This window comes from Protopterus annectens, chromosome 1.part2, assembly GCF_019279795.1.
Source record: "Protopterus annectens isolate FY-2018-M chromosome 1.part2, PAN1.0, whole genome shotgun sequence".
Lineage (NCBI taxonomy): Eukaryota > Metazoa > Chordata > Ceratodontiformes > Protopteridae > Protopterus > Protopterus annectens.
The window spans coordinates 552,836,037-552,863,303 of NC_056727.1; the positions used below are offsets into that span (position 1 = coordinate 552,836,037).

At 40.4% G+C, this 27,267-nt stretch overlaps 1 protein-coding gene across 1 annotated transcript in view; it reads left to right on the forward strand.

The window, feature by feature from the left end:
• NINL (ninein like) overlaps positions 1-27,267 on the forward strand; it is a 1,970,063-nt gene that overhangs the window by 1,516,325 nt on the left and 426,471 nt on the right. Inside the window, exon 14 of the mRNA XM_044057633.1 lies at positions 20,369-20,504. Coding sequence (XP_043913568.1) covers positions 20,369-20,504 — 136 coding nt within the window. The remainder of the gene's footprint in view (positions 1-20,368; positions 20,505-27,267) is intronic.

The following is a 27,267-nucleotide window of genomic DNA, read 5'->3' on the forward strand; positions in this document are numbered from 1 at the left end:
GATCCAAATGTAAGGGGAATCAGTTAAAAAAAAAAAAATCCCGCCCTAATGTTTTCATCTCTTCCCCTAAAGTTCCTAGAGTAGAGAAAAGGGAATCCTCCTCTGATACTAGTGTGTCCATATTTGCTTTTTATCAGACTAAGCCTCGCAAGATGGATGTTATAAGAAGCAACAGTGTATCTTCTGTCTCTGAGTTGGATCTTCTTAAGCACATAATTTCTAGACTTTCTCCTGTCAGATCATTGCATTCTGCTTCTTCATATAGTTTAGTCTTTCTGGATACATATTGCATAAAGGTATCTAAGGCCAGTTACCTCACTCCTGGTCCTTTTTACCCTGCAGACAATCCTGGATTTCCTTCCTCTATAACATTGTGGTGATATGGTACATAAGTAAGCAAAGAGAGACTAACCTCTCTCCTTATGTCAGGAGACAGTGAGGCTGTGGGCATGGGCCATATCCTTAGACTGCTCTCTGATTGTTGCTGGCATTCCTGGAGAAGTCACCTCTCTGGTATACAGACAGCAGATGTTTGATGCAACACAGATAGTCCCTCAGCTGGAAGGTGCTGAAATATCTTTGCTACTGATGGGGGGATTCCTTTCTGTGACCTGTTTTGTTCCCCAACTAATGTGACACATGGCTACTTCAGTTCCCTGATTCTCCTTCTAGAAGAATGGTACATGGATGCTTTAGTCCATAAGTGGAATTCAGATGGTCTTTGTCTTTCTTTCCCTCATTCCCAAGTTTCTACAAGCAGTAAAGCTGTGCAACACCAATGCCAACTGAAAAAGCCCTTTTGACCTTGACAAGTCTAGTTCCCCTTGCTTCAGCTTCCCCTTCTGGAGAATCCTCTCAGATTGACGTCCTTCAACATCTTGCTAACATGCCCATTTAGAAGACTTCACCCAAGTCTCTATGCCTTCAGATGAATTGCTTAGTTTCTGTAGTTTCAGTGATGGCTAGGGATGCAACTTAACCCAAAAGTGTCATTCCATATCAACCATTTTTCAGTCCCAAAGACACCAGGAAAACTTGCAAAAGCAAATTAACATACTTTTTGGTTTGGTCCTTTGGAGAATGGTTGGAACACTTATTAGCTCCAGTCGTAGACTACTTCAGCCAAATTTTTGACACTGGATTGAGTTGTGCCTTCATCAAGATTCACATAGCTGTGCTCGCTTATTTCCACCAAAGATTTTGGTATTTTGCCTTGGATTCAATGAAAGTCTTGGAAGACATTTATAGGAACACCTTTCTAATTAGACCTCCATTCAGGGAGTTTGTTATACTGTGTAAGTTGAATTTTGTTCTAGAAAAGTTTAGTTTACTTTCCTCTGAGACAGCTTCTATGGCAGAGTTGAAATTTCTTCTCTGCAAAACCAGCTTCTTGGTAGCTATCACTTCGTCAAATATAATTTTGGAGCTTTCAGTCATCCATACCTGATCTTCCATAGACAGGGTGGTCCAACAAGCTGTCTTTAACTTCATGTTCAGAGTAGCTACAGAAGCCAATTGAGAGTATGTGGTATACTGTAAGGATACAAATAGGCAGTTGCACTTTTATCTGAACAGTACAAAAGTATACTTTGTTATGCTCGTAACAAAGTAGTAAGGTTTCAGACGCACTGTCAGCGTGGTTATCTGACTACATTGTCAACTGAAACTGGAGACAACATTATTGTGTGTCTGAATGCAGCACATGCAGCAAAGAAACACAGTTCATCCCTGGATCCAGCTTGAACGGGAAGCATACCTCTGAACTGTACAGATTTTTTCATAAACTCCAGATTTTTACATCATATTTTTGGTCTGTTTTTCATGAAATTGTGGCTTTCTGGCAGATTAGTGGCAAGTCATTATATTTATTTATTTATTTACTGACATTTGTTGACCGGGAAAATCCACTGGGCCATTCACTCATTTTCATTGGAGGCCCGGGGAGAAAAGCTCTGTGTTAGTACATACATAATTAAAGAACATTAAAACATTTGCACATTATATAAGATATATGGTAGTACATTCAATATAGTACGTAAAAAAAACATATTCATAGTTCCATATTCAGATAAAATTTCCCAGAAGGTTTTAAGCAAGGGTGAGAGTAAAGCCAAAGAGTAAAGAGGCAGAAGTATATAGTGAGGTAAGTTGTGAGCGTCACATACGATAGTTTAGCAGGAGGTAGGGAGAAGGAGAGAAAAATCAGGCAGTAAAGGGCAGTAAGAGATAATGGGAAGGAGATAAAAGTTAAAGACTGATGTTAGAAAATGACAACAGACATTTCAGTTTCAGACTTCATACCCTTCAGAAAACTCCTGCTAATGCAAAACCTGTTCTGTCAACTTTCTAAGTGTGTAAGAGCAATATGTAAAAATTGTCCCTATTTTGGGGCCTTTGTCCCACTTTTATTTTTGGCTTTGTCCAGATTTCTTGCTCTAAAAGGTTGAGAGCTATGACTGAAGGTCCAGCGTCTTGAAGAATCTGACAGCATGAAACAGCTGAAAGTGCAAAGAGAGAAAGAGAATGAGCAGAAGAAAGGGAGAAGCCACGCCAGCATAAGTCAGAAATGCATGCCTTTCATCAGAAGCATGTGAATGGTGTTAAGTGAAAGCCCAAACATGAATGATGAAGTCACTGTTGAGATATTCCCTCAACATAGAGAGTGAATGACTATAATAGCTATTTGAGCGTTTGAAAGGGTATGTAATCTGCACCAAATTGACTAACAACAGTGTGTGAGATTTTTAACTCCACTGCTAATAGGTAAGGTTCTCCATGTATTAATCGAAAGAACTTTTTATCTGAATGTTTTAATTATTTTCCCAAAGCTTATAGGAAAGCTTTCAGGAGCACAAGGGAAAAAACAGAGGGCAATGTGTATGAATTCTTTGCTGAAATAAGCATGTAGTTCCAAAATTGGCAAGTGCATATCAAGTTACTTATTATAAGATGTTGAAGACCGTTATAATTCGATAGAAAGCAGACCGTTCTAATCTGATAGAAAGCACTATGTACTTTGCCTGAGAATATATACTGCTGAGGAAAGGTCTCAAAATGTTCCAGTACACTGAAATTTCATTTTCTGGATGTATCAAATACAAAATAATATAATTTGGAAGTAAAACCAATTTTTTTTTTTTTTTAGTGTTAAACACCTTTATTAAATTACCACTTAAGACACAGGCAGACGTACATTGATAGAGCCTCATGCTGATTAAGAACAAATGCAGGAATGGTTAAGGAGAGGTAAAGTTACATCAAGAAATGAAAGGTTAATATTGGCAGCCCAAGATAGTGGGTTACATACACGCTGGTTTACTTAAGTCCATTGAACATGTGGGAGAAACACATATGTAGGTTCTGTAGAACCGAATTGGAAACAGTCACACACCTTATTGCTAGTTGCGACTCTCTAATGGCAGAGGAACTGTATACTGAAAGGCATAATAATTTGGCAAGATTGTTACACTGGAGATTGTGCAAACATTAATGGTATTGAAGTGGCTGAAAAACACTGGAAACATGAGCCACAGAGAATCATAGAAAGTGATGGTTTACATCACATGGGATCGCCCAATACCAGCAGTCCAAAAGGTAGCTGCTAGAAAACCGGATATAGTGGTCCAAGAAAAGAAGACAAAACTAGCATTGATCATTGAAACCGCCACACCTAGCGACTACAGTGTCTTGCATACAGAGAAAATACCTGGATCTGCAGGCAGAAATGAGAGCCGAAATGAGAGCCATGTGGAAGAAAGATACCCAGACAGTTCCAATAGTAGTAGGAGCAACTGGTCTTATGAAAAAGAATTTACAGTCGTATTTACATATGTTACCAATTCATGTAAAACCTTACGAATTGCAGGAGGAGTCATTACTGGGCACATTGCGGGTGCTGTGAAGAGCACTTTTGGCTAACATCAGAGTGAAACAATACTAATTTCATGAACTTTAATAGTACTTTGACTTAGGAATGGGGTCCATTCCCATCATGGTATTAGAAACCCAAAAGACTTGGAGAAATTAAAAAAGTGTAGAAAAGAAAACAAACCACATTAAAATTAGTTGTATTCACATATTACTTATTGCATATGTTTTCCCTCTTGTTAATAATTATTCGCTTCAGCATTACATAAATTGCTCAGTTTCTACTTTCTCTTAGACCTCATTAATACTTGGCATTATTCTGCATGTAAAAATCATAAACCACCTGGAATTTTTTTGCATACTTGGAGCCTTACAGATATCCTTCCATTTTTTTTCTTTGTAAATTACCTTTCCAAACTCTTCCCAATCTTTTCTGCCTTCCTCAGATTTAAATATTTATCATGCAATATATTGTATGCCTTACTAATTTTCACTTTTTTAACTGCAGCTTCTGTACCACACTTCTTAGGAATATACTAGGCTAATGTCCACCAGGGCCTTTATAAATCTAGCCATGCAACCCAACCCAGCCCAAAGCAATCATGTCCCTATGTATTGTGAGCATTTATTTGGAGGTATATATTAGTTAGGAAGTTTCTAGAGGTTTTGTGTGTGTGTGTGTGTGTGTGTGTGTGTGTGTGTGTGTGTGTGTGTGTGTGTGTGGCGGCGGCGTATGTTAGCTTAGGCATAGAAGCTGCCTGCTTCTGTCAGAGACATGGGGGCCAAACCCAAGGTAAATTTCAGATTTCCCATCCATTGGTCAAAGTTGCATGTAAATAGGGTTAGGGATGGACCGTTCTTCACATCGATGGGGAGCCTTTTCCAAATTATGGTGGTCCTCTGGGACACATCTGTCTTGCCAGCATGTCTTATTTATGTCACAAGCAAAATTTAAATCCTTGGATCTAGTGTTTTTGCTGGTGTTCACTTCAGATCTGCAAAAATTCCATCAGAGCAGGATCCGAGGATACCTTGTATGCCAGGCATAGATCACCTCTCAGTAATCTGTAGGAGAGCAAGTATGGAGATGAGGATTTAAGGTGATCCGTATGGTACAGTCTGTTTATACCCTGGATTCTCCTAGTAAGAAACCTTTGTGGGCATTCCAACTGTTGCATATGTCTGTTGAGGTGCACTTCAAAGGGGTGCATTCTACTCATTGAAAGGTCTGGGGACAAATAGAGTGTCATTATGACTTCCTTGGACCAGGATCCCATGCCTGTACTTATAAGTTGGGCAACATAGAATTATTTTTTTTACTACTTTGGCTACATATTGCTTAAAGGCCAGATTACTGAATACATTTGTTCCCAGATCCATGACTAATGGGTCAACTCTAAAGGGTGCCTTATCGAAGGAGTAATTGGCTAGGTGGCACTATAATGCATTTTCTTAGCATTGAGTTTTAATCCATGACTTTAGCACCACTCATTTGTTGGTATTTGCAGTCATCTGCGAACTTGGTCAGCCAAAAGCCCTTGACATTAACCTTTACCTTCAAGAAGAAGTGGCCAAATAGGAATGGTCCCAACATGAAGCCTCATGGTATTCTGCGGGTGACCAGACTCTTAGTGGAGGTGATATCGCCAATCCTGACTTCTTAGGTCATACCTGTGAACCAGCTGGCAATCCATTGAGTAATGTAGGGGTTTATGCCCAATATGGTGAGTATGTCAACTATACCCAAGTGGCATCAAATATCTCATTCAGATCTCATTCATATCAAATTTCTAGTGTATCAAATGCCTCAACCAGGTCCAGGTAAGCGGCATGCACTATTTTCCCCTCATCCTTTGTCTTGGTGACCTTCTGAAAGAAGTCCACTAGGTTTAGTAGGCATGACCTTCCCTTGACAAAGCCAAACTGGGTTGGGTCCATTGTCTGAAACTTGCCTATGTCTTTGTTGATCATTTCCCTGTTAATTTGTTCAATTTCTTTGCTTATTAGTCTAGGCAGACTAATACGTCTGTAGTTTCTGGGGCTAGTTGATGGTCCACCTTCATGAAGTGGGATAAGAATTGCAGTCTTTCGTTCTCATGGTTCAAAGCCTGTTTTGAGGTGGTGGTTGAAAAGTGACTCAAGTGATCCTGACAGGTCATGTTTCAAGCTGTTTAGGAAGCATCCCTTGATATTGTTGGAGCCCATTGAGACTGTGTTTTTGACCTTAACAAGTGCTGTCAGGACCTGCTTCCTGATAATAGTTGGGGGGAAGGTTATCCTAGTAGGCATTTCATGGAAGGAGACGGGCAGGTGAGTGGGGGTGAAGTTTGAGCTGAATTTGTCAGCCAGAAAATTCACTATGTAACTCTTCACAGTGAAGGTGGCACCTTTGACCACACTGGTGTGTACTGTCTTTGAAGTTTTGGACATAGCTGTTGAAGGCTTTCTGGTGGTCTTTAGCCCATGAGGTTATCTTGACCTCATTATTGGCCTTGATGGACTTAGTCCTTAGTTTCCTGTTTGGTTTAATTAGAGAGCCCTGTCAATATGGGTGTTGATGTTCCTGATTTATAGCCATGACTTTTTTCCTTTTGTCTTGTACCCTGTTTAGGTTAGGATTCAACCAGTGTGGTTTGTTTTTCGAGTTTGTTTTGGGCTTACTTCTATTAGGTACAGCAACAGCCACTGTACAGCCATTTATTTGGTTGTACAGGGTCTCTGTGAACAATTTCACATAGATTGCTGTAAACTTGAGGTTTGGAGGGACACTGTGTTTTGGCAGACTATCGCTTAATAGGATGAAGTTTGCTTTGGAATAGTTCTTAACTGTTGCAGGGTTTGCTTGGGTTACTGAGTTGACTTTTATTTCAAAGGAGACAACTTTGTAGTCCAACCTCACCAGTTAGGATGTGACATGGGGGCAGGGGGTGCAGTGCTCTCCCATATTGGGGAGTACCAGGTCCAGTATGTCTGAACCTCTGGTGGGTGTGCACACCCATCTGGTCATGGGTGTTTGTATTGGTAAGTTTAGGAATCATTGTGACTGTGAGTATGAGGCAGGCATAGCTAAAGTCTCCCATGAATAGGGTATTTGGTTAAATGGTGAGCATGTCCAGAAGGTCTAGGTACAAGCTATGGGATTCTAGGGATTTAGAGGGGGGAACCTGTAGTTTGCTAGGATATGGTGTGTGACTTAGTATCTGGGAATTTTCACATGGACAAATTCCAGGGCATTGTCCTGTTTAACCAACCTAGAATTTAACTAACCTTTTATTTATTTATTTATTTATTTTTAATACCTTTATTGAATTATATAAAAGTAATCGCACTGTATTAACAAGTTCACATTTACAAACATACTTCACATATATTGTTGTATGTCATATAATCTAAGAAATATTACATAAATTATTCAATTCCTGCTCTTTTTTTGTTAATTTAATAAAGATGCTTCATGTTTATCTGTTATGACATAGGCAGTCATACATTTATATAAATGAAAACAAACCACACTGACTGTCCTAGTTGCAAGCATTTTACATCACAAACCGTACTGACACACTCCCAGTTGCAAACATTATACATCACTTAGAATCTACCCAATCATTCCAGTCAAACATTACATAGCTCGTTTAAGTCCTGCCTTTTTTTTTAAACCTCATTGCTCCCCTGTATGTATCATTTCCACAATTCGCATTTTTTCCCATGTAGTTTGCTCCTACCCTTTTCTAAATATCTCATTTCCAGTTGTTTTATCACTGTTAATTTATTCACTACTTCTAATATAGTTGTTTTATAGGTTCATAGGTTGGTACTGGGCTATCTGCCCGAAGGCATATATTAGCCCAGCCACGTTGGGTATTCACCGCCCCTTTAGTAGTTCCCTAGACCCTGTACTAGCAGCTAGTACCCTTGGCCCCTATCTAGTAGTGCTGTTGGTGTGATCCCCGGTGTGAACTTTCTGTTACGCATCCACTCATCAAGGTTCCTCTTGAAGAGTGATAGTGAGGGGCTCTGTCTTATGTAGATCGGGACCCTGTTCCATAGTAAGGGAAGTCTCTGCGAAGGGAATCTATCCCTCCAGCATGTTCTATTCATTGTTGTGTTGAGGTTTAGATTTTGATTTTGATTTTCTAGTAATTGCTTTTTCGGCAGCCACCATAATTAGACACAGCAAGGCCTTACCATATCTAGGCATTTCCGATTCTGTATCATAGATCAGAAAAATCATCTCTCTCATCGCACCAGTTTGCCCACCCACCATCTCTAACAGTGTATCCTGCAGGAAATCCTTAAAAGTCCCTCCATCTCACTGCACTCCCAGAAAATATGTTCCCAATTATCTCTTTCTTCCCCATCACACCTCCAACATTTTGTCTACCTGAGGAAAATTTCTCTGGACTCTACTTGGGGTATAAAAATATCTATGTAAACATTTCCAAGCAAAAATCCTAAATCTTCTAGATTTTGTTGCATATTTGGGAGACGCACCTATATCCTCCCATTGTTTTTCTGAATTCCTTATGCAGTCTTTCTTCCCTATCCTTTCTAACCTCCTCTGATTAATTCTTATAGTTATCATGCAGTGTTTTGTATGCTCTACTAATTATTCATTTTTAATTGCAGCTTCTGTTCTAGATTCTGCTAAAAACTCAACCAGTGCTGGTCTTTCATTTAGGACCCCGCTATTTCTTTCACTTTGCCTATGCTCTGATATCTATCCTTGATAAAGAAAGCAATCTCTAACCTGCAGTCCAAATAAATTCTTGGTGTCTTCCTATTCTGTCATCTTTCCCTCCCTAGTTATTTGCTCCCAATACTTTGGCTCCTTTGCCAGTTTACTCCAATAAATTGCAGCCCCCTCTTTCCTATTGTCTATATCCCTAATTGCAGTCATCCCTATTGGCAGAATCTCATTTCTCCATTCCCCTGTTGGCTTAGTTCTTAGGATACTTTCTGCTACTTTAGGGATATAATATTATGAAGGATTATTGCTATTCTCCTTAAAGGCCTGCATCCAAAATCCCAGTCTCTCCTTGTTTCCCCTCTGCCTGTTTCATCATCATCATCATCATCCCTTTCCACTTTGAATTATAGTTTTCTGCTTATGTTATGTATAGGAGTCTTAACTGTGTAGCTCTGAAATACCCCTTCAAATTGGGTAATCCCAATCCACTCTGTTCTGATGGAAGAATCAAGTTATCCCACTTGACTCTTACCATCTTCCCCTCCCAGATAAAGTCATTAAGCTCTTTATTAATTGCTACCCACAACTTCTCCTCTGGTTGATAAAAATATGCCTGACCTGTGTCTAAGAATAATGGGGCTAAAAACATTTTAACTGCTTGTATTTTGCTATCCATATAACAAAAGCTTCCATTTTCTCAGCTTTTGTATTATGTTTTATTTATTCTCTTCTCACATATCCTTAGCTGCCACTCCAGAATAATTTTTAATCCATACTCCTAAATACTTCATTTTATAATGTCCCCATAAATATGGATATTGCTGAACCAATTTATATATGGGTGCATAATTTACCACTATTGCCTATGTTTTAGTTTCATTAAGCTTGTGTCCCAAAAAGATATGAAACTGTCTCAAAATGTTCAACACTATGTTGTATCTGTCTGGTTTTGTCAGGTATAAAATAATATCTGCAAATAGAGCCAGCTTTTCTTGACTACCATACTAATTATATCTGTGAATTTCTGAGTGCCTTATTTATTTTTTTTTTGCCAATGATTCTAAATATAATGCAAATAAAAGGGGGAAAGAGGACACCACTGCCTGGTTCCTTTGCTCAAGCAGAAATTACCGGAGAGGGCCCCACCTACTATAATTTTTGCCTCCAATCCCTCATATATCCTCCTAATCATCCTTATAATTTTTTCATGAAATATAAATGCTTCCTTTGCCCTGCTCATAAAGTCCCAGCTTACTCTGCCAAATGCTTTCTCTGCATCAAGACCCACCAACAATGAAGGTATTTTCTTACATTCTTCTTTCCTGTGGATTGTCAGTGTTCTGTTAATGTCAAATGTTTGCCTCTCCTCTACAAAACCACATTGATCCATATCTGTCAATTTTGGCATTACGTTTACCATTCTTTTAGCCATTATAGACATGAACACTTCATAATCACAGTTTAGTATTGAAATGGGTCTGTATGAAGCTGGATCTTATGGATCTTTACCCTCTCTAGGTATTTCAGCTACCACTGCTTTCTACCAGGATGTTGGTACTTTTCCTCCTCTTAAAATATTGTTAAACAAAATCTTCCATATCTTTATTAGTTTTTCTTCTCCTAGCTTCCAAATTTCCACAGGAATACCATCTGTTCCTTGGGATTTTCCTGTAGCTGAGTTATATATCAAAATTTTTTTCTCATTTCCTCCTATCCTAGCTGTTGGTGTTTGAGCCTTGTCTACCTCTAACCTTGACATATTTAATTCTTACATAAACATTTCCATTTGTATCTTTGCTTGATTTCCATAGTTTTCTGCTTTATACAGACTTTCATAGAGTTTTCAAAATATTTCTAATATCTCTACAGGATCTCTTGTTTCCTTCCTTGTTATAGGCTCCCTAAGCTTGGCAGCAGCCCTTTCTACTTTCTGTTGCCGGAGTCATTGTGCTAAAAGTGTTTGTGTTCTAGTGTTATCAGAAAACAGTTGCCTAACAGCAGTCTTTCTAAAGTCGTGTATATTATCTAAGTAATCCCTTATTTTCTGCTAAGCATTCTGCAGTTGATCCCTTCGTGTTCTGCGAGATTCCCCCTATTCTGCAATGCTGTAACATTTGTCATTCCTTCTAAATAATTTTTGTTACTTCTTAACCATAGCTCCATTTATTTTATTTTCACCATATTTTTAAACTCCACCTTAATTGTATCTCACTCCTTAGGTATATTTTCAGAATTATTTTTATCCTCTTGAATAGCTCCTGAATAATCTCCAGTACCTATTCCTTACATTCTTCTGTTTTCAACAAACAGGTGGGGAAAGTGCCAGTGTCTCATTTTTATTTCATTACCCTGTGTTTTTATTTTAGTTGCTATTGGCACATAATCTGAAATAGTTATTGGGTATGTATCAAGACATTCAGTTAAATGCACATGTTCCTGTGAAATGTAAATTCTGATTAGCATAGCTAAGTTTTTATATCTTGGGGAATAATATGTAAATCTGCTCCAAACTCCTTTGTGTAAATTCACTCCAAACTCTTTCTAAATTTTCATCCTCCATGCCAAATATTTTCATAAATTTCTTCAAAAATCTAGCCTCCTTTGTTATACTTTCTCTTCTGGGCCCTCCAGACACATCTTCACTGCTTTGAATCAAATTCCAGTCCCCACCTATAAGTAATAATCCTTGCTGAAAACTGATTATTTCTCCCAAAATTTTCTTAAACTGTATTAAAGCAGTTTTAGGTAGAATATAAATACATGCCATTGTAATTCTCCTCCCTTCCCAGTAGCCCCTTAGCACTACATATCTGCCATTGCTGTCTTTTTTATCCTCTTCTGTCACTATCGGAGCTCCTCTTACAAGTAATTTAAATATTCCTCTTTTCCTTTGTCCCATGTATTCCGCAGAATAACCATCCTGAAAACCTTTCTTTATCAAATTCACATGTTCAGTTCTTTCAAGTGTCTCTCCTGCAACATAGCTATTTGCACTCTGCAGTTTTAATACAGCTCGCTATTCATTCTTTTTTGTATTTGTCTTTGAGAGCACTGACATTTAATGACATTACAGAAAGTATCATTGTATTAAAAAAGTTGTTATTCCCATCTTTTATGTATAACACCTATTTTGTTAAATATCTACTTCCAGCTTTTGTGTTACATGCATATACTGTTTGGCAGGTTGAACTTTTATATAGTTGTTTCATGTAATATCCATTTGAGCCTCTGTTCCATTTTACAAAACTGTGTGTTTTATTAAAAGTCCTCAAACAAAAAACAACCCCCTAAAACCTATTAAATTTAATACTCACACACAAAGTATGTACCTCTTCAAATATTGTTTTACCCTCCTAATAAGAACAAATGTCTGTAAATGACAGCCACACTCTGACCTGAGATAACCTAAAAGAAAGATTATCCGTGCTAAAAGCCCATGGTACTGCCTGTGCTTCTACTAAGTACTAACTGGTTTTGTCTCATCTTTATAGATCTCCCAGCTGGGAAAAACTCTGAATGCTTTCAGAAAATGTTTTATCTCTAGTCAGTTTCTCTTTTCTTTTTCCCCCAGCCAAACACTCTTTCCACTAGACTTTAACCAGTTTATCTTTATCAGACTGTCTCCATGGAGATGAGAACTTGACAGTCAGTTTCTTTTTAATAGATTGGTTCCATGCAGACATGAGGGCCAGATACAGAATTGCTACTAAACATACATTCATTTGCTAGAAAAAAAGACTCATAATATTCTTTTTCATTTACTTGCTTTCTCTTAAAATGTGTTACTAAATCTGTCTAAGTTCCTTAATCCAGTTATTCCCCCATGTAAAAATGAGAAAAAGCACATTCATTTTTTTCTTTTGTCATGTTTTTAACCAAGCTTTTTTTTACATCGCAGTGCCTACATTTCTTAAAACTTAACAAGAAGAAAGAGAGAAAGGAAGGGAAAAAAAAAGAACAGCAGCACCTATTTACAATCCTCATTACAGTTAAAAATAACTGACAAAACTTTACTTTATAGCATGCAAAGAAAACCATACACCACAGAGATAGTACTTTTAAGAAAAAAAGTTTTCTTTACTTACAGTTAATTTTCTCCCCTCCCTTCCCCTTCCCATTGCATTTTTCTGAACCTTTAATAACATGAAGTAGGACATATACTTTACAGTCCCCCACAAGTCCAACAAATTCTGAAAAAGTCCAATATTTCCAGATTTTCTTGTTCTGTCGTATTTCATGAAGATAATTATTGCCTTATCTCACATTGTTACTAGTTTTATTACTGTTCCCATCTCCCAAATCCTGTGTCTGCTTCATTTCCAACATATTCTCGATTCTTCTAGTCAACTCTCATGCTCCCTTTCTTTTCTCCAACATTTTCTGTTGAAACATTGGAAAAAGTTTCACAGGTACTGTCTCCTTGTGGTCTTTATTACCAGAAAAACAAGAAGCAGAATCTCCTGTTTCACGGTTCACTTTTTGTTGGACAAACCTTTGTATGTCCTCCTTTGTGCCCCTCCAGAGAAGAATACCTTGAAGACAGCTGGGTACAGCAGTTTGAATTTCAAACCAGCGTCTTGACATTCCCTGAATAGTGGAATGAATTTACTCCTCTTTTGCCTGGTGTACAATGAATAATCATTCCCCATAAATACTCTGCTCTCTCCTCGTTTTAATATTTGTCCTCCTGCCACAATTGTCAGAATCAACTATTCTTGCTAGTAGGATTGCATCTTTACATTTAAAGGTCTAAGTTGCTTTCGCATAGCCAGGTTTGGAGCATACACAAGATGTGCCCTTTCAACTAATAACGTGTGCTGTGGAATACCAGTCCAGTTGCTTATTTGTGCTTTCATAAAATTAATGCAGTCTGTTTCTTCCAGCTTTTCTGAGATAGCTGAAAATCTCAGGTTTTCCCTACATGCTCTGTCCTCCAACTATTATTTTTTGAAATATCACTTCCTGAGCAGTCTCATATTCAGCTAGCCCTTCATTTCATCCTGTAATTTTTGCAGCTTTATCTCCTTATCTGAATATCTGTTTAAAGCTTCTTCCATTTTTCCAGCCTTTTGTTTGTGCTGATATACTCCATCAGTGTTTTGTTTATTTTAATCAAGTCTGAGTGCAGTTGTCTTGTATTTTCCTATAGGTTACTGGAAACCATGTCTGGAGGTTGCCTTGCTTTTTGCTGACAGCTGCAAAACTTTGCCCAGTCAGTGTTTATACCTCACTTTTTGTATCTGATTTTTTCCTGGTGCTCTGTTTTTCTTTTTTCCTGGCATCCAAGTAGTACACTTGCTAGCCAGTTACTGAAATTTACCCATAAACACAAAAGTCTACTATCTTTCTCTGTTGAGTTTGTTTTCACACTGGGAGAGCTAGAGTTAAGCTGTTACTCAATGTGCAGCCTTCTTGGAAGTCAGAACTTAACTAACCTTGGCTAAAAACTTTGCCAGAGATCTTTCTGTTAGCACCCCCCTATTATTTTTGCTTTGCATATACTTCAATATCAATCCCCTGATAGGGAAGACCGTCTCTAACCTGCACTCCAAACCTCTGCTTGGCCTTATCCCACTTTACTTTTCTGTCTTTAGTTATTTGTTTCCAGTCCTTTGGTTCCTTTTTCCAATTTTCCCAGTAAATTCCAGACTCCTCTTGCCTATTTTGTTTACCCCTAGTTGCAGTCATCCTCATTGGCAAAATCTCCTTCCTTCATTCATGTGTTGACTTAGTTCTTACAATACTTTTTGCAATCTTATGAATGTACTATTTGGCATGATTGTAGTTATTCTCCTTAAGGATTTACATCCAAAATCCTATGCTCTCCTTATTACTGTAACTTCCTCACTTATTCGTTGGTGCACACCTTCATGCATTATTGTCTTGAGTGCAACTCCAGGAGGTGAGTTTCTGTTGATATGTCTGTACTTCAGGACTCTGACTTTTTTGTCTTGGTTATTACATTGTGGTGGTTTTCTGCTTGGTAGTCAACTCAGTTGTAGGAACCATCAGGGTGGGTCCACTCAAATTAGCTGATACTGTAAGAGCATACCTATTTTATCTGACATTGGAAATGATGCAATCTCCATCTGCTCAGACAACCCATCTCTCCAGGCATTGGTTTTAGGAGTTTCATCTAAATTTGTCAAGTAAGTAGTTCTGTATAAGTTTTTAGTGGTGCAGGTGCCAGACCTTCATTGGTATTTCTTAATTTGCAAGAGTATATTAATGGTTGAGGGTGACCTTGCAGGCTCAGGGGCTAAGCTTGCATATGTAATTGACATGTGATGACAGAGCACATAGCATTACCAAGTATACACGTCCAAAGCCATGGCATCTGTAGTAAAAATGCCAGATCACGGTTGGATGAAAGTATTAATCCAGCTATAGAATTTATCACGGAGTGTCCCCCCACAGATCATTTGAAATAGAGTGAACTTATCTGTTATATACCCTGCATGAACCAAACTGAAGAGGAAGCCATCAAGGTGCATCTGCTGACTGATGTTCTCCGATTTCCTATGTTTTTGAAGGACATTACAGTGAACTTGACCTTTCAAATACAGTGCCAGTAAAATACTCCCCCCCCCCTTTTTTTTGTGGTACTTGCAGGTGAGACTTAAAATTTATGGATATTTGTAGCCTGCTTGTTGCCTTACCACATTGCATGCCTCTAACTAAACATACTGTAAGATTGTTGGTGGCACTGTGTAGCATAGCAGGATAGAACCCTAACTGTGATCCAGGAGACATAGATTTTAAGCAACTGATGTGGTCAGTGGAGGAGCCATTCAAAAAGAGGGAGGATAAGGACCTTTATCATCCTTCCAGGGTAAGCCCTCCCGTGTGTCCATTACACCCCTTGGGATCCCTAAATCTTCAGAGTCCTCCCCAGAGCCCACCATGGAAGAGCCCCTCCACCCCGGAAAAGGGCATGCAAGGGGAGGCACTTGGACTCCCGTAGAGAATCCCTCACTGAAGACACAGATTTTGAGGAAGGAGACAGGTCCCCCACACTTCTGTGTTTTAGAAGGCCTTTGGGACGGGCCCATCTTCTACGTGGGTGTCTCCCCCTGCCGATGACCTTGTCAGACTCATCTCAGACAGGGAGTGGAAGGAGCCGGACACAGTGGAGGCAGTCCCCAAGAAGACAGACAAGTTTCTGTCCCCCCAAGGACAAGGCTTTTTGGAGCAAGGGTGTCCCCATTGATGCTGTTGTGATGGCCGCAGCTACTAAAAGGAGCTTGCTGAACAGAGCTCCTTGTCCATTCCCTGAACAGGAAGTCTCGGCCTATTGACCATTTTGGGAAACGCATGTTTGCCTCAGCTACATTCAGACTGAGAGCAGCCATTTATATATAAGGGATTTGGTATCAGAGCTCTCCACTTCCCTTTCTAAGTTGTTGCCTCTGGAGACTTTAAAATTGGTCTCTCCAAAGCTGTCCACTCTGACATCCGTAGCCAACGCTTCAATGAAGTTGATCTCTAGTGTGGTGGAGGCCACCTTTCGAGTGGTGGGCATGGGCATTGCCATCAGGCATCATGCCTGGCTTTACCTGTGCAGGTTTGCGGAAACCTTTAAGGCATCCTTTATTAACACCCTTTTCAATGGGTCAACTTTGTTTGGCCCCCTGTCAAAGAAACCTTAACCTGTAGCGAGCAGGAAGGAAAGAATCTGTCCGTGGTTGGGATCAAGTTTTCTACATCCCAACGATCCTTTTCCAAAAATCAGAGGGGTAGTAAGAAACTGTGGTTCGGCACGTCTCCGTCTTCCTTCCAGGATGCTGCTCAGGAATCCTCTTCCTCTGGCCGGGGAAGGGGATTTGACAAGAGATGCCACCCTAGAGGCAGAGGGAGTCCACAGAACCAGGGCTCTCAGGAACCCTTCTTGGAGAAACCCTCTCAGAGCTCCTGAAGCGTTGCACAGCTGTCCTGCCTTGGAGGCAGTCAAGAGTCAACTCTCCCTACACCCACTAGCCTTGTCAAATATTACTTCAGGTCACTGGGTGTTAAACATAATTTCCATTTTTTAGCTCCCTGCAGTTTGAAAATCTCTCCAGGACGTTGCACCCTGCTAAATGGAGTTGTCCCTTGTTGAAGTTCAAGACATCCTTGAAAACAGAGCCATCCAAGTGGTCCCAACGGGACAATGAGGATCCAGAACTTACTCTCACTTCTTTTTGGTGCCCCAAAAAATTGGGGACCTTTATCAAATTTTGGATCTCCGTGATCTAAACTTGTTGGTCAAGAAGTCCAAGTTTCAGATGGTCACTGCTTAGTCCATTCTGCCTGTTCTGTGCAAGGATGACTGGATGTGCTCGGTGGATCTCAAGAGTGTGTACTGTCATATCAAAATTGACAAATGCTCCAGGAGATTCCTGCACTTTTGGCTAGGAGCCAGCCATGGCCAGTTCAGAACCCTGCCCTTCGGTCTCATCACAGCCCCCCCGGATGTTTACCAGATGCATGGCAGTGGTAGCAGCTCATCTCCAGCTGCAAGATTTCCAGGTCTTCCCCTACCTGGATGATTGGTTCCTTATGGCTCCAGCAAGGCATCAACTCACACTGGCTATAGATTATACTCAGTCTTATTCAGGATCTAGGCATCACAGTCAACCTGCCTAAATCCCGTCTTTCCCCATGTCAGAACCTGGAATTTATCAGGGTCCTTCTGGATACTGTGTCAGAGACTGCAGCAGTTCCCCTACGCAGAGTCCAGATCATTCTGGGCCAGGTCAGTCAGTTACTGGCTCCGGAGTGTCCCATGGTCCACTTGATCTTGCAAGTGCTGAGTTCGATGGTGGCAGCGATCCAGCTAGTGCCACTAGCCAGATATATGAGAGTTCTGCAGTGAACCCTAGTGGTGCAATGGTCAGGTCAGCTTCATCCCATGTCCACGACTGTCAGGATTTCTCAGGTATGCAAACATCATCTTGCTTGGTGGCTCCAAGCTCATGATCTTGTTATAGGCAGACCATTTTGTCTCCTTGTTGGGGTGGGATGGCATTTTTGGGGAAGGATGGTTCAAGGCACGTGGTCCCCCTTACAGATGAAATTGCATATAAATGTCCTGGAGATGAGAACAGTTATTCTAACGTTGCAAGCCTTCCAGAATTGTCTCCCTTTCAGGACTATTGCGATTCAAATAGACAACATGGCGGTGGTCTGGTACAACAACAAATGGGGAAACACTATCTTATCCTCTATCCAGAGGGGCTATGAGAGTGTGGGAATGGGTGATGTCTTCCAGGTGCTTTCTTCTTGCAATGCACATTCCCAATGTGTTAGCAGACAAGCTCAGCAGATCTATCCCGAGTCCTCACGGTGTCCCTGAACCAGTCAGTGGCACTTTGGATATTCGACCTCTGGGGTCTCCCATGCTGCGATCTTTTTGCATCTCCGGTCAGCCACAAATGCAGCAACTATTTTTCCCTGATCCCTCCCAATGGGGGAGTCACCCAGGGATGCTCTGGTTCACGATTGGCCATCGGGACTTCTATATGCTTATCCTCCAATTCCCCTAATCCCCAAAATCTTACTGAAAGACCATCGCCTGAAGTCTCTACTTATCCTCATTACCCCCTTCTGGCCTCGTTTGGCATGGTTTTCCCTCCTTTGGTCTCATCTGAAATATCCTCCTTGGATATTGGATCCTATTCCGGATCTCATTTCCCATTCATGGGGGCTTCTTCCCAGTCTGCAGTCTCTTCATCTGATTGCTTGGTTCCTCCAATTCCAGTGATCCTATCCCAGTCCAGGCTTTCTTCTCCGGTTAAGCACATTATTTTGGCCTTTCAAAAACTCTAGCAAGAAAGTGTATTCTAGTAAATGGAAGAGATTTTCAATTTGGGCTTAACAATGCAATTTAGAGCCCTTTTCAGCCCCCTATCCCTGACATTTTGTTGTTCTTAGCCTCTCATTTTCAACAAGGGGCAAGTTTCTCTGTGATTAACCTCCAATTGGTGGCTCTCTCTAATTTCCATTTGAAAGAAAGTCCCATCTTCTCTTCTAGGCTGTGTAAGGCCTTCCTTAAAGGAATCTTTCTTCTCAGACCTCTTGTCAAGGATCCCTCCCCACCTTGGGATCTCATTCTGGTGTTGCAGTCTTTGACCCAGAAGCCCTTTGAGCTTTCGGCGACCTGTGATCTCAAATTCCTGTCTTGGAAGACAGCATTGTTGGTGGCTGTTACTTCGACCAGGAGAGTCTCTGAATTACAGGCCGTCTGCATTAAGCCCCCTTTCATGGTGTTCGTAGGAGGTTACTAGGCTAATGGCCCTGGGGCCCTTCCAATCCTAGCCAAAAGTTTATCCCCAAAAAGAAACCTCAGTCAGCACCTGTCGCCCCTGTCAATAAGGGACACAGGTGGAACCCTGGGACAAATTTTTGGTTTCCCAGCCACTCATCAAGGTTGTGCTCGAAGAGGGTCGGCGAGGTGCTCTTATCTGACGTGCATGGGAAATCCATTCCAGAGACTTGGCAGCCTTTGGGAGACTAACCCCTCTCTCCAGCAGGTTTTGTTGATGTCGCATATTAGAGTCAGGCCTTTTGAGTGGGTAGTGCGTGAAGAGTTAGACTTACAGATATGGAGCATCCCTAATAGGGCAGGGCCCGAGATTGCCTTGTAGGCGACGCAGATCACCCCTGAGCAATCTATTTCACATTGGATCATTGCATTTCGTACATTTACAAAAGCAGACACCTAGAGCTTTCAGGGCCAGTTAAAGCTCGCTCTACCAGGGCTGTAGCCACATCATCTGCTTTCTTGGCAAAACTTTCCTTCAGTGAGATTTGTGCTGCTGCTACTTGGTCCAAACCCCATACCTTTGTTTCTCGTTATAAGTTGGATTTGGTGTCTAGGAGCAAGGCTTCCTTTGTTTCCTCTGTGCTCCAGCATATTCTTCCTTGAGGCCTCCAGGGTTCATAGTAGCTGGGGACTCTGACCCATCCATGATCAATAATGACAATGGGATAGCATCAGATAGTTATGTACATACCATAACTTGGAATCTGTGCTGTCCAGCGTCATTATTCATCCCATTCCCACCCTCCTTCCTTCTCCTTCTGGAGATCTGGGAGTTTCAGACGGATGTCTCCCTTAGCAGTTTTTCATAGGCAGTTTTTCTCACTGCCTCCTTTTCTCTCTATCCAGCAAACTGGATTTGAGGGTTGTGGGTAGCAAGGGATCTTGGGTAGGGGATGAGGAGCTTGAGCTCAGGAGCTGTCCTTTAAGTTACCACCTCAGATCCGAGGTCAGATCCAAGACCCATCTGTGATGAATAATGACACTGGGTAGCATAGATTCCTAGTTATGCAAGTACATAACTCTTTTTTTCAGATGTCCATTGGCTAGAGATGAAGTAAAGACTCCGGAAGTCTGGCAGGTCTTGATCTGCTCAAACAGCTACAATTATGGTAAGTGGAATAAAACTGTACTTTAAAGTGTTGACAACTAATAAGACTGAAGAAGGGTAAAGGTGGAGATAGTTATTGCTAATTGTGTAGGAGAAGCAGAGAATAGGTATGGTTGTGTCCAGCACTGGAGAGAATTAGTAAGTAGACTATACAGGTGCTTTAACTTGATGTTGTTGTCCTTTGTCTACATAACCAGACGAATGTTCATGTTTGCACAACTTTATATTGGTGGCTCCTTTTTTGCTCCTTTGTCAGGACAATGAACAGTGCTGTAATTCATAGCTATAGTGCTGCCATTGTTGTACTGAGTGTTATGCCTTTTTGATTGTTATTTTTCTGAATCTGTATGATGTGCAGATTAAGGGTTTGGTGTAAACAGATTAATAGAAGTTTGTATTACAGGAACTGAGAGACCGAAATGATGAACTTCAGAATGAGTTGGAAGCAATGCATGCACAACTGCAAGAAAGAAAACCAAAGCTCAACATGCCTACCAAGAGTGAAAACAGACATGGACATTCTGGAACTAGTGGCAGAGGTAAACATGCTTATTCAGACTTGGGTAAGAAAAAGACAAAACCATAGAGAAAAAGCTTCCTTATTTTAGAGATTTATGCATGTTACTGCTGGGAGTTATAACAACCAACTTGTTTAGACCAAGCAAGACATGTTTATGTATGTATCTGTACCCCACTGTTCTTTCGACCGTGTGCATGTGTGTAGCAGTTTTTTTTTCCTGTCATATTCATAATGCACGTGCTTTGCTATTTGTTGGTGTGATTGCATTTGAAATATGCTCAGGGTTTCTGAAGTTTACTCCCCACATTACCTGTCATAGAAAACAGTATTTTAGGAGACGAATAGAATGAGGTACATGTAACCAGTAATTTGCAGAATAATGTTATACAGAGTAGCATCTTTACCCAGGAGAAGACTTTATTAATCTAATTTTGTAGGCCGTCTGCAGTGGGTAACTTGATTTCCTCTTGTGTATTTCCATCTTGGCATACTTCAGTGTCTAACTTGTGAACTTGGGATGTGCATAACACATGGCATCATGTTATACGCCTGTAGGATGGAGCACCTACCTACTCCTCTCGTCCCTAGTTCTTTCTTACTACTCACAGTGTTTGGATCTCAGTTCTAACTTATGCTGTTTGAAAGTTCCTGTGTAAAGTACCTAAAATAGAGACCGTTGAAGCATTTGTGCATTTGTCAGATCACTAGCCAAGAACCTCATATTGCTTATGTTGTCTGAGAAGATGTACAACATTTAAAAAAATGCTGTCATTGCTTCATCCTGGACATTTGAAGGAAAGGAGGATAGTCTCTGGAGACATATCTGACCTCATGCAGCACTGTAGTGGATAGTAGCCATCACTAGGATTGGCAGAATGGTCAGTAATGTGATCATGGACAAGATTCATAGAGAAGGAGAAAGTAAGGTAATTGAAGGCAGGTATTGTATAAATATCCTTGTGTTTTATTTGCGCTCCCCTTGAATTAATTAGGATTTGAGTTCACTGTGTTATTACTAACTAGGGTGTTTAAGTACTTTGGAATGTTTGGTGTTTGAGTTGTGTGTGGTCCTTAATTTATCAGCAGAATTGGGACACAGTCATTTATATTGTGCTTGTCTCACGTATGTAGCTTGAGTGTGTAGGTGTATGGTTGTGTGCGTGTGAGCATGTGTGCTTTCTGTGATGGATTGGTGCCACGTCCAGAATAGATTTCAGTACCTTGTGGCCCATTGGTAGCTAGGATAGGCTTCAGTGGCCCTGAAACCCTATAAAAGTATAAAACAGGATATTATAAAATAGATGGATGTTTCACTGCTTGTAATTCTTGGATGTTTTTGGGACCATATCTGTTTGAAGTAGGGAAGAGTCTATTGCTGCATTTGTCAATGGAGTCATAAGGCAAGGCACCAATATTTGTATGGGTCATTTGTAACTTAGTAGTGGTACTTACTGTGGTAATCTTAGCTTATCCCCTTTTAAAATCATTAAGATTGTTTGCTTTTTATTGAATAATTGGTCAAATATATTGCTCCATATGTTGTTTGCTATATTTTGCTTCAGTAGGTCACGCCTACTCAACCAGATGGACTTTTTTGAGAATTCACCACAACAGTGGATGAGGTAGAATGGTCAACACTGCCTACCATGACCTGGCCAAGACATTTGACACCTTTCATCGAATACCCCACTCGGGGATTGTTGACAAGCTTAAGAGGTTTGGCATAAATCCATATATCACACTTTTGATACCCAGAAAGTTATAATTAGGGGGTCCACCTCTGCAAAGAGGCCAATCACAAGTGGTGTCCATTAAGGATCAATCCTGGGACATCTTCTTTTTAGCATTTACTTCTCTGAAGTCAAGGGCCTCTGGCTGACTACATTTGCAGCTTGCACATTAGGAGCAGTCACAGAATCCCCCACCAACACAAATGTTCTCCAGGAAGGGGTGATACAGACAACTTGTGTCTGAGCCATGGACTAAATATAAATTCTAAGAAATGCATAATATTATCCTTCAGGAAGTCATCCACCCCTGGTAACTATCATATTGACAACACACTTCTAAGAGTTGATACAATAGTCAGGGACTTCTGGGGATGCACAGTAATCTAGCTTTTGACCACCGTGTGTCTACAGTAGTGAGGAAATCGGTCTATGTTGTGCAAATTATAAACAAATGTATGACATCTAGGTCCATGGCAGTCATTGTTTTACTGTATTCAGCATACATCATACCTTTCATCGAGTACAGTGCCCCCTTTGATATGTACCTAACCAAGCACATCCAACAATTGGAACGTCCACAAAAGTTCCTCACTAAAAGAATACACGGCATAAGTGACATGTCCTATGCAGACTGCCTCAAAGTCCTGTCCCTGTATTCTTTCTGCTACAGGCTGTTGAGGTGAGATCTGTGCCTGACATACAAGGCATTGTCAGACCTCACCCTGCTGAACCTCCTCCATATTCACAAAACAAACAGCACCAGAATTACATATTCTAAAGACTACCCTGCCTGTGATATAAATCGGACCTGATAGAAAGACAGGTATGTATTCTGGAACAGGTTCTCTATCCACGTGAAGCAGAGTTCCTCCCTAACCCAATTCAAATGTACCCTGGACAGTTGGAGGGGAACAGGAAATCCATCCCTGATTTGACACCTATATCTCTAATGGACACAGGCTGCCTGCAAATGATTAATCTCCCAAGCCCCTGCTTACACTAACCAGGGGTACCAGAACTTGTCAGAGATTTGGCATGCATGGCTAGTCTTAAAAAAGGCCCTTTTGGTTGTTAGCCTAGTACACACCTATGAAGAATTTATTTATTTATATTTGATAACCAGGTAGCTGGATTGGTCCAAGGGCCTTTTTCAGGGATGAGCTTGGACACATTGGCAATTACAGATATTCAGCAGAAATAATTAAGTGCGAGTATATTAACAGTATCGTTAAAATTTCCTAAATGGCAAACACTTCATGATGTATGTGGCTTATTAACAGAACAATGGATTCTTAAATAACATTTAAGAAGTTAACACTAAACATCTGAAAATTTTAGCAGAAGGTGTTTGAATAATATTTTAGCTGTATAACTAGTATGGTACTGTTTGAGAAATTTATGTATTTTTATTAGAATTACTGCTGTTCAGCTTCCATAGATAGAGATGGGACTTTATTAGAAGAAAACCACTAGTACTTACTGAAGCATAGCTTGATTTCCCCCTTATAAGTAATGCAGTTATTGCTGTAGGATTGACTGAGATGCCCTAGTAATATTTCTTTGAACTGGGAGTAATTTGTTGTTTCATTTCCGGGAATCGGTGGTCCCCTTTGGCAGAGGCAGTTTTCCTTGCACTCTTTTCTCATAGAGCTAGGCTGAATGGGGCATTGGGGTGTAAATGTATTGTTATCCTGTGTTTTCTGGGAAAGGGGGAGACATGTATTTTCAGCTTCTTTCAGAGAGGAGCAGTAGTTATTGTTCATTAACATAAAGCTAAAATATTGAAAGATAAAATGGTAAGTTCTTCATGTAGCTCACTGTTGTGATAGTGTTAATTACATATGGGAATCATCCATGGGCTGATTTCCAATTACCCACCTTAAATTCCAGGGCTGTGCATGTGAAGGACACAGGCCGACTTCATCCCCATTTACAGACACATACATGTGTCCTGGATAAAAGAGGTCACAAGCCCATGCCATCTTTAGTTATTTTTTTCCACTACAAAATTTTATACTTATCAGTGTGTAACACAGAGCACTGGTGACATTTTATATGTTTTTATATAGTTTTCTGTTATGCTTTTGTGACCATTTTGCCATTGAGTTTTCTTGGGAAGCTGTTTTTTTCATGCAGACTTGAAGAAGCATTGTGAAAAAATGTTTGATGCTGAAGAAATTATAGACACCTTGCTTCAAGCATCTGAGGAGTCATTTCCTGTGAGGAAAGCATTCCCCCTAAGGAGTCTGATAAGAAAGAGCACCAGTATAAAGAGTTTGAAGGAGAAAGGATACACCAAAAGAGATAGAAAGAGAGACCAGGGAAAACTGAATCATCCTAACAGTATTCCATAGGTCTGAGGGCATCTCAACCAGTCAATTTTCCAGTCCTTGGTTGTAGTATCCGATACTTATACCAGCCTCTGTCTCACCCTTTTGGTGGCAGACATACAGGTAGCTGCTAACATGTTGTCCAGTGCCAAGTATCAGGAAGAATGTATGCTACATATCACATTTGGGGTTCCTGTTTGATCGACATCACTTTGATGGAGTGCTGTATGATCGATGAGAGGGGAGTGAAATAGTTTTTGTTGACAGTGGAGCTTTCTTTTTTTTTTTCTCCACTGTTGTGTGACCTTGGAGTAGGTATGTTTAATTTGAGGGATGTGGTGGTAAATCCCCCACATGGGGTGTGTAATAGGGCTTGCCCCCTGCAGGAAAAAAAACTTACCTCAGGTTCATCAAAACTTGTTTCAGTCCTTTTCCATTAATTGTTCAGTACTTGATGCAAGTGCGGTCAGTCGATCAATATGTATGCATTTTGAGGTTGCTGTATTATCAACAGTGGATTCACTCTTTTCTTTTTAGGTGATCATACAGCTCTTGAAACAAGTCCCACCAACAGGAGAGTTTTCTTTTCTCTCAACTGTTGTGCAACTTCTGAGTAAGTACATTTAAGTTCTGGGGGTGCAGGACAGCTTGCCCCTGTAAAAAAAAAAAAAAAAATTACCTCCGAAGTTAGATGAAATTTGTTTCACTCCTTTTTCATTGATTATTCAGCACTCAGTGAAAATGATAGAGATGCATTTGACATTTGTTAGAATGGCATACCCGCTGCCACAGTCTGTGGAGCTTTCTCAAAAGAAAGATCCCAGACCTCCATCTTTAACTTCTTCAGAGCACAGGGGCACTAGGAAGAGGGAGCATAGGATGCTTGACATTGACTTTTTGAACAGTATTTTTACAATACCTTTGAAGACATTCTCCCCCAAACAGACTACATGCAGGACAGCACTCTCTTATAGGTTCATATGTTGGTACTAGGCTATCGGCCCTAGGGCCTATACAAGCCTAGCCATAACAATTCCCTTGGATATTTCTTCCCACAGTGTTTACTTGCCTGGACCCCTGTCTAGCAGGGCAACTGACGTGATCTCCATGGTGAATTTCCTGTCTCCCATCCAATCATCAAGGTTCCTTTTGAAGAGGGCCAAAGAGGTGCTCTGCTTGACATGTATGGGCAGTCTTTTCCAGAGTCTGGGGAGTGTCTGAGTCAGGAATCTATCCCTCCAGCATGTTTTGTTCATTGTGATGACAAGGTTTAGATCCCTGGAGTGTGTGTTTCTGAGGGATTGGGATTTCTTTAAGTGTAGCATGTCCAACAGCTCTGGGTTTGACATGGCCTTGTATGGTAAGCAGAGATTGCTTCTGAGTAGACGATAAGCGACAGAGTATAGGTGGAGGTTTTTTTAGACAGTCAGCATAGGGCACCTGCTTTAGGCCTGCGATTCTTTTAGTGAGGTATTTCTGCGGCCTCTCCAGTTGTTGCTGATGTCTTGAGAGGTACATACCAAACAGGGCATTGTATTCTATAATGGGTCTAATGAGGGATGAGTACAGTGGGACAATGACCTCCTTTTTTTCTCAGGAGTCTGGCTGCTATTCGTGAAGGTAACCATTCCTGCAGTTGCATTTAAGTCTTTGTTACCCACTACCCCTAAACAAGTTGAATGGAAAAGGGCAACTCTTAAGATCTTTGACACTAACTCATTGTTGGAGGTAAACTTGACCTATACAATTGAAATGGCATCTCCCCTTGGATGCAACTCAGGTAAAGGGGACTCCATTTTGATGTGATCCCCACAAGAAAATGTGTGTTTAAGATATCCTTACTAAGATCAGGAAACATTCCAGGTGGGAGGTGAAGGAGATGTTAGACAGTAGAAGTGTTTTCAATTTTGTGGGTTTGGAGGATCTAAAGCCTACAGAGGTACCTCTGTTTTTCAAACCTTCTGAGAATACCTTCCTAGCAGATTCCATATACATAGACTTCCAGTTTATATAAGCTGTTTCCTTTAGAGCTGTCCAGAGTAGCCTTAGTTGTGAGACCATTAAATTTTGTTTTGTTCTGAAATAAGAAGTTTGTGCTTCCTTTACTCTTAGCCTGTATTGATGTTTAAAAGAGAGAAAAGTATTATGATGCATAGTCATTGCTTTATTTCCATAATTTCCAAGTAATGTTTATTTTAAGAGGGATTTTCCATGAGGTGATCCATGGTCAGTTTTGACCCTTCAGTCTTTTTTGTTTAATACTGGTTGCACTTTAGAATTAAATAGGGAGATAGCATTGGTAAAGTTATTCAATTTGTAACAACTGGACCAGTCTGTATTGCTAAGTTCCTGTAAATTCTCATCTCCTTAGATTCTCCAACAGTTCTGGTGAAGATTATGACAAGAGATAACATGGCAGGCTTAATGGAGAGAGTGGCTATTGCTGGATAGGTGATCACTTAGTGTGTTGAGAAGACTCATGACATTTGTAAATATGTGCAGCTCCTTGGTTAAGATTTTAATCAAATAGGAGACCATTGTCTGTGGTTGGGCACAGTCTAGTAAGGGAGTGAACTGAGTGAGGAGGTACTGATTAAGTAAGTGATTTATATGAGAATTTAAGCCTAGTACATCAGTGTCAAAACCACTAAGATAACAAGATTCCACATTTTGCCTATTTTATTATGTCTTCAGTTGTTGAGTCAAGCAGTGGTGAACTGAT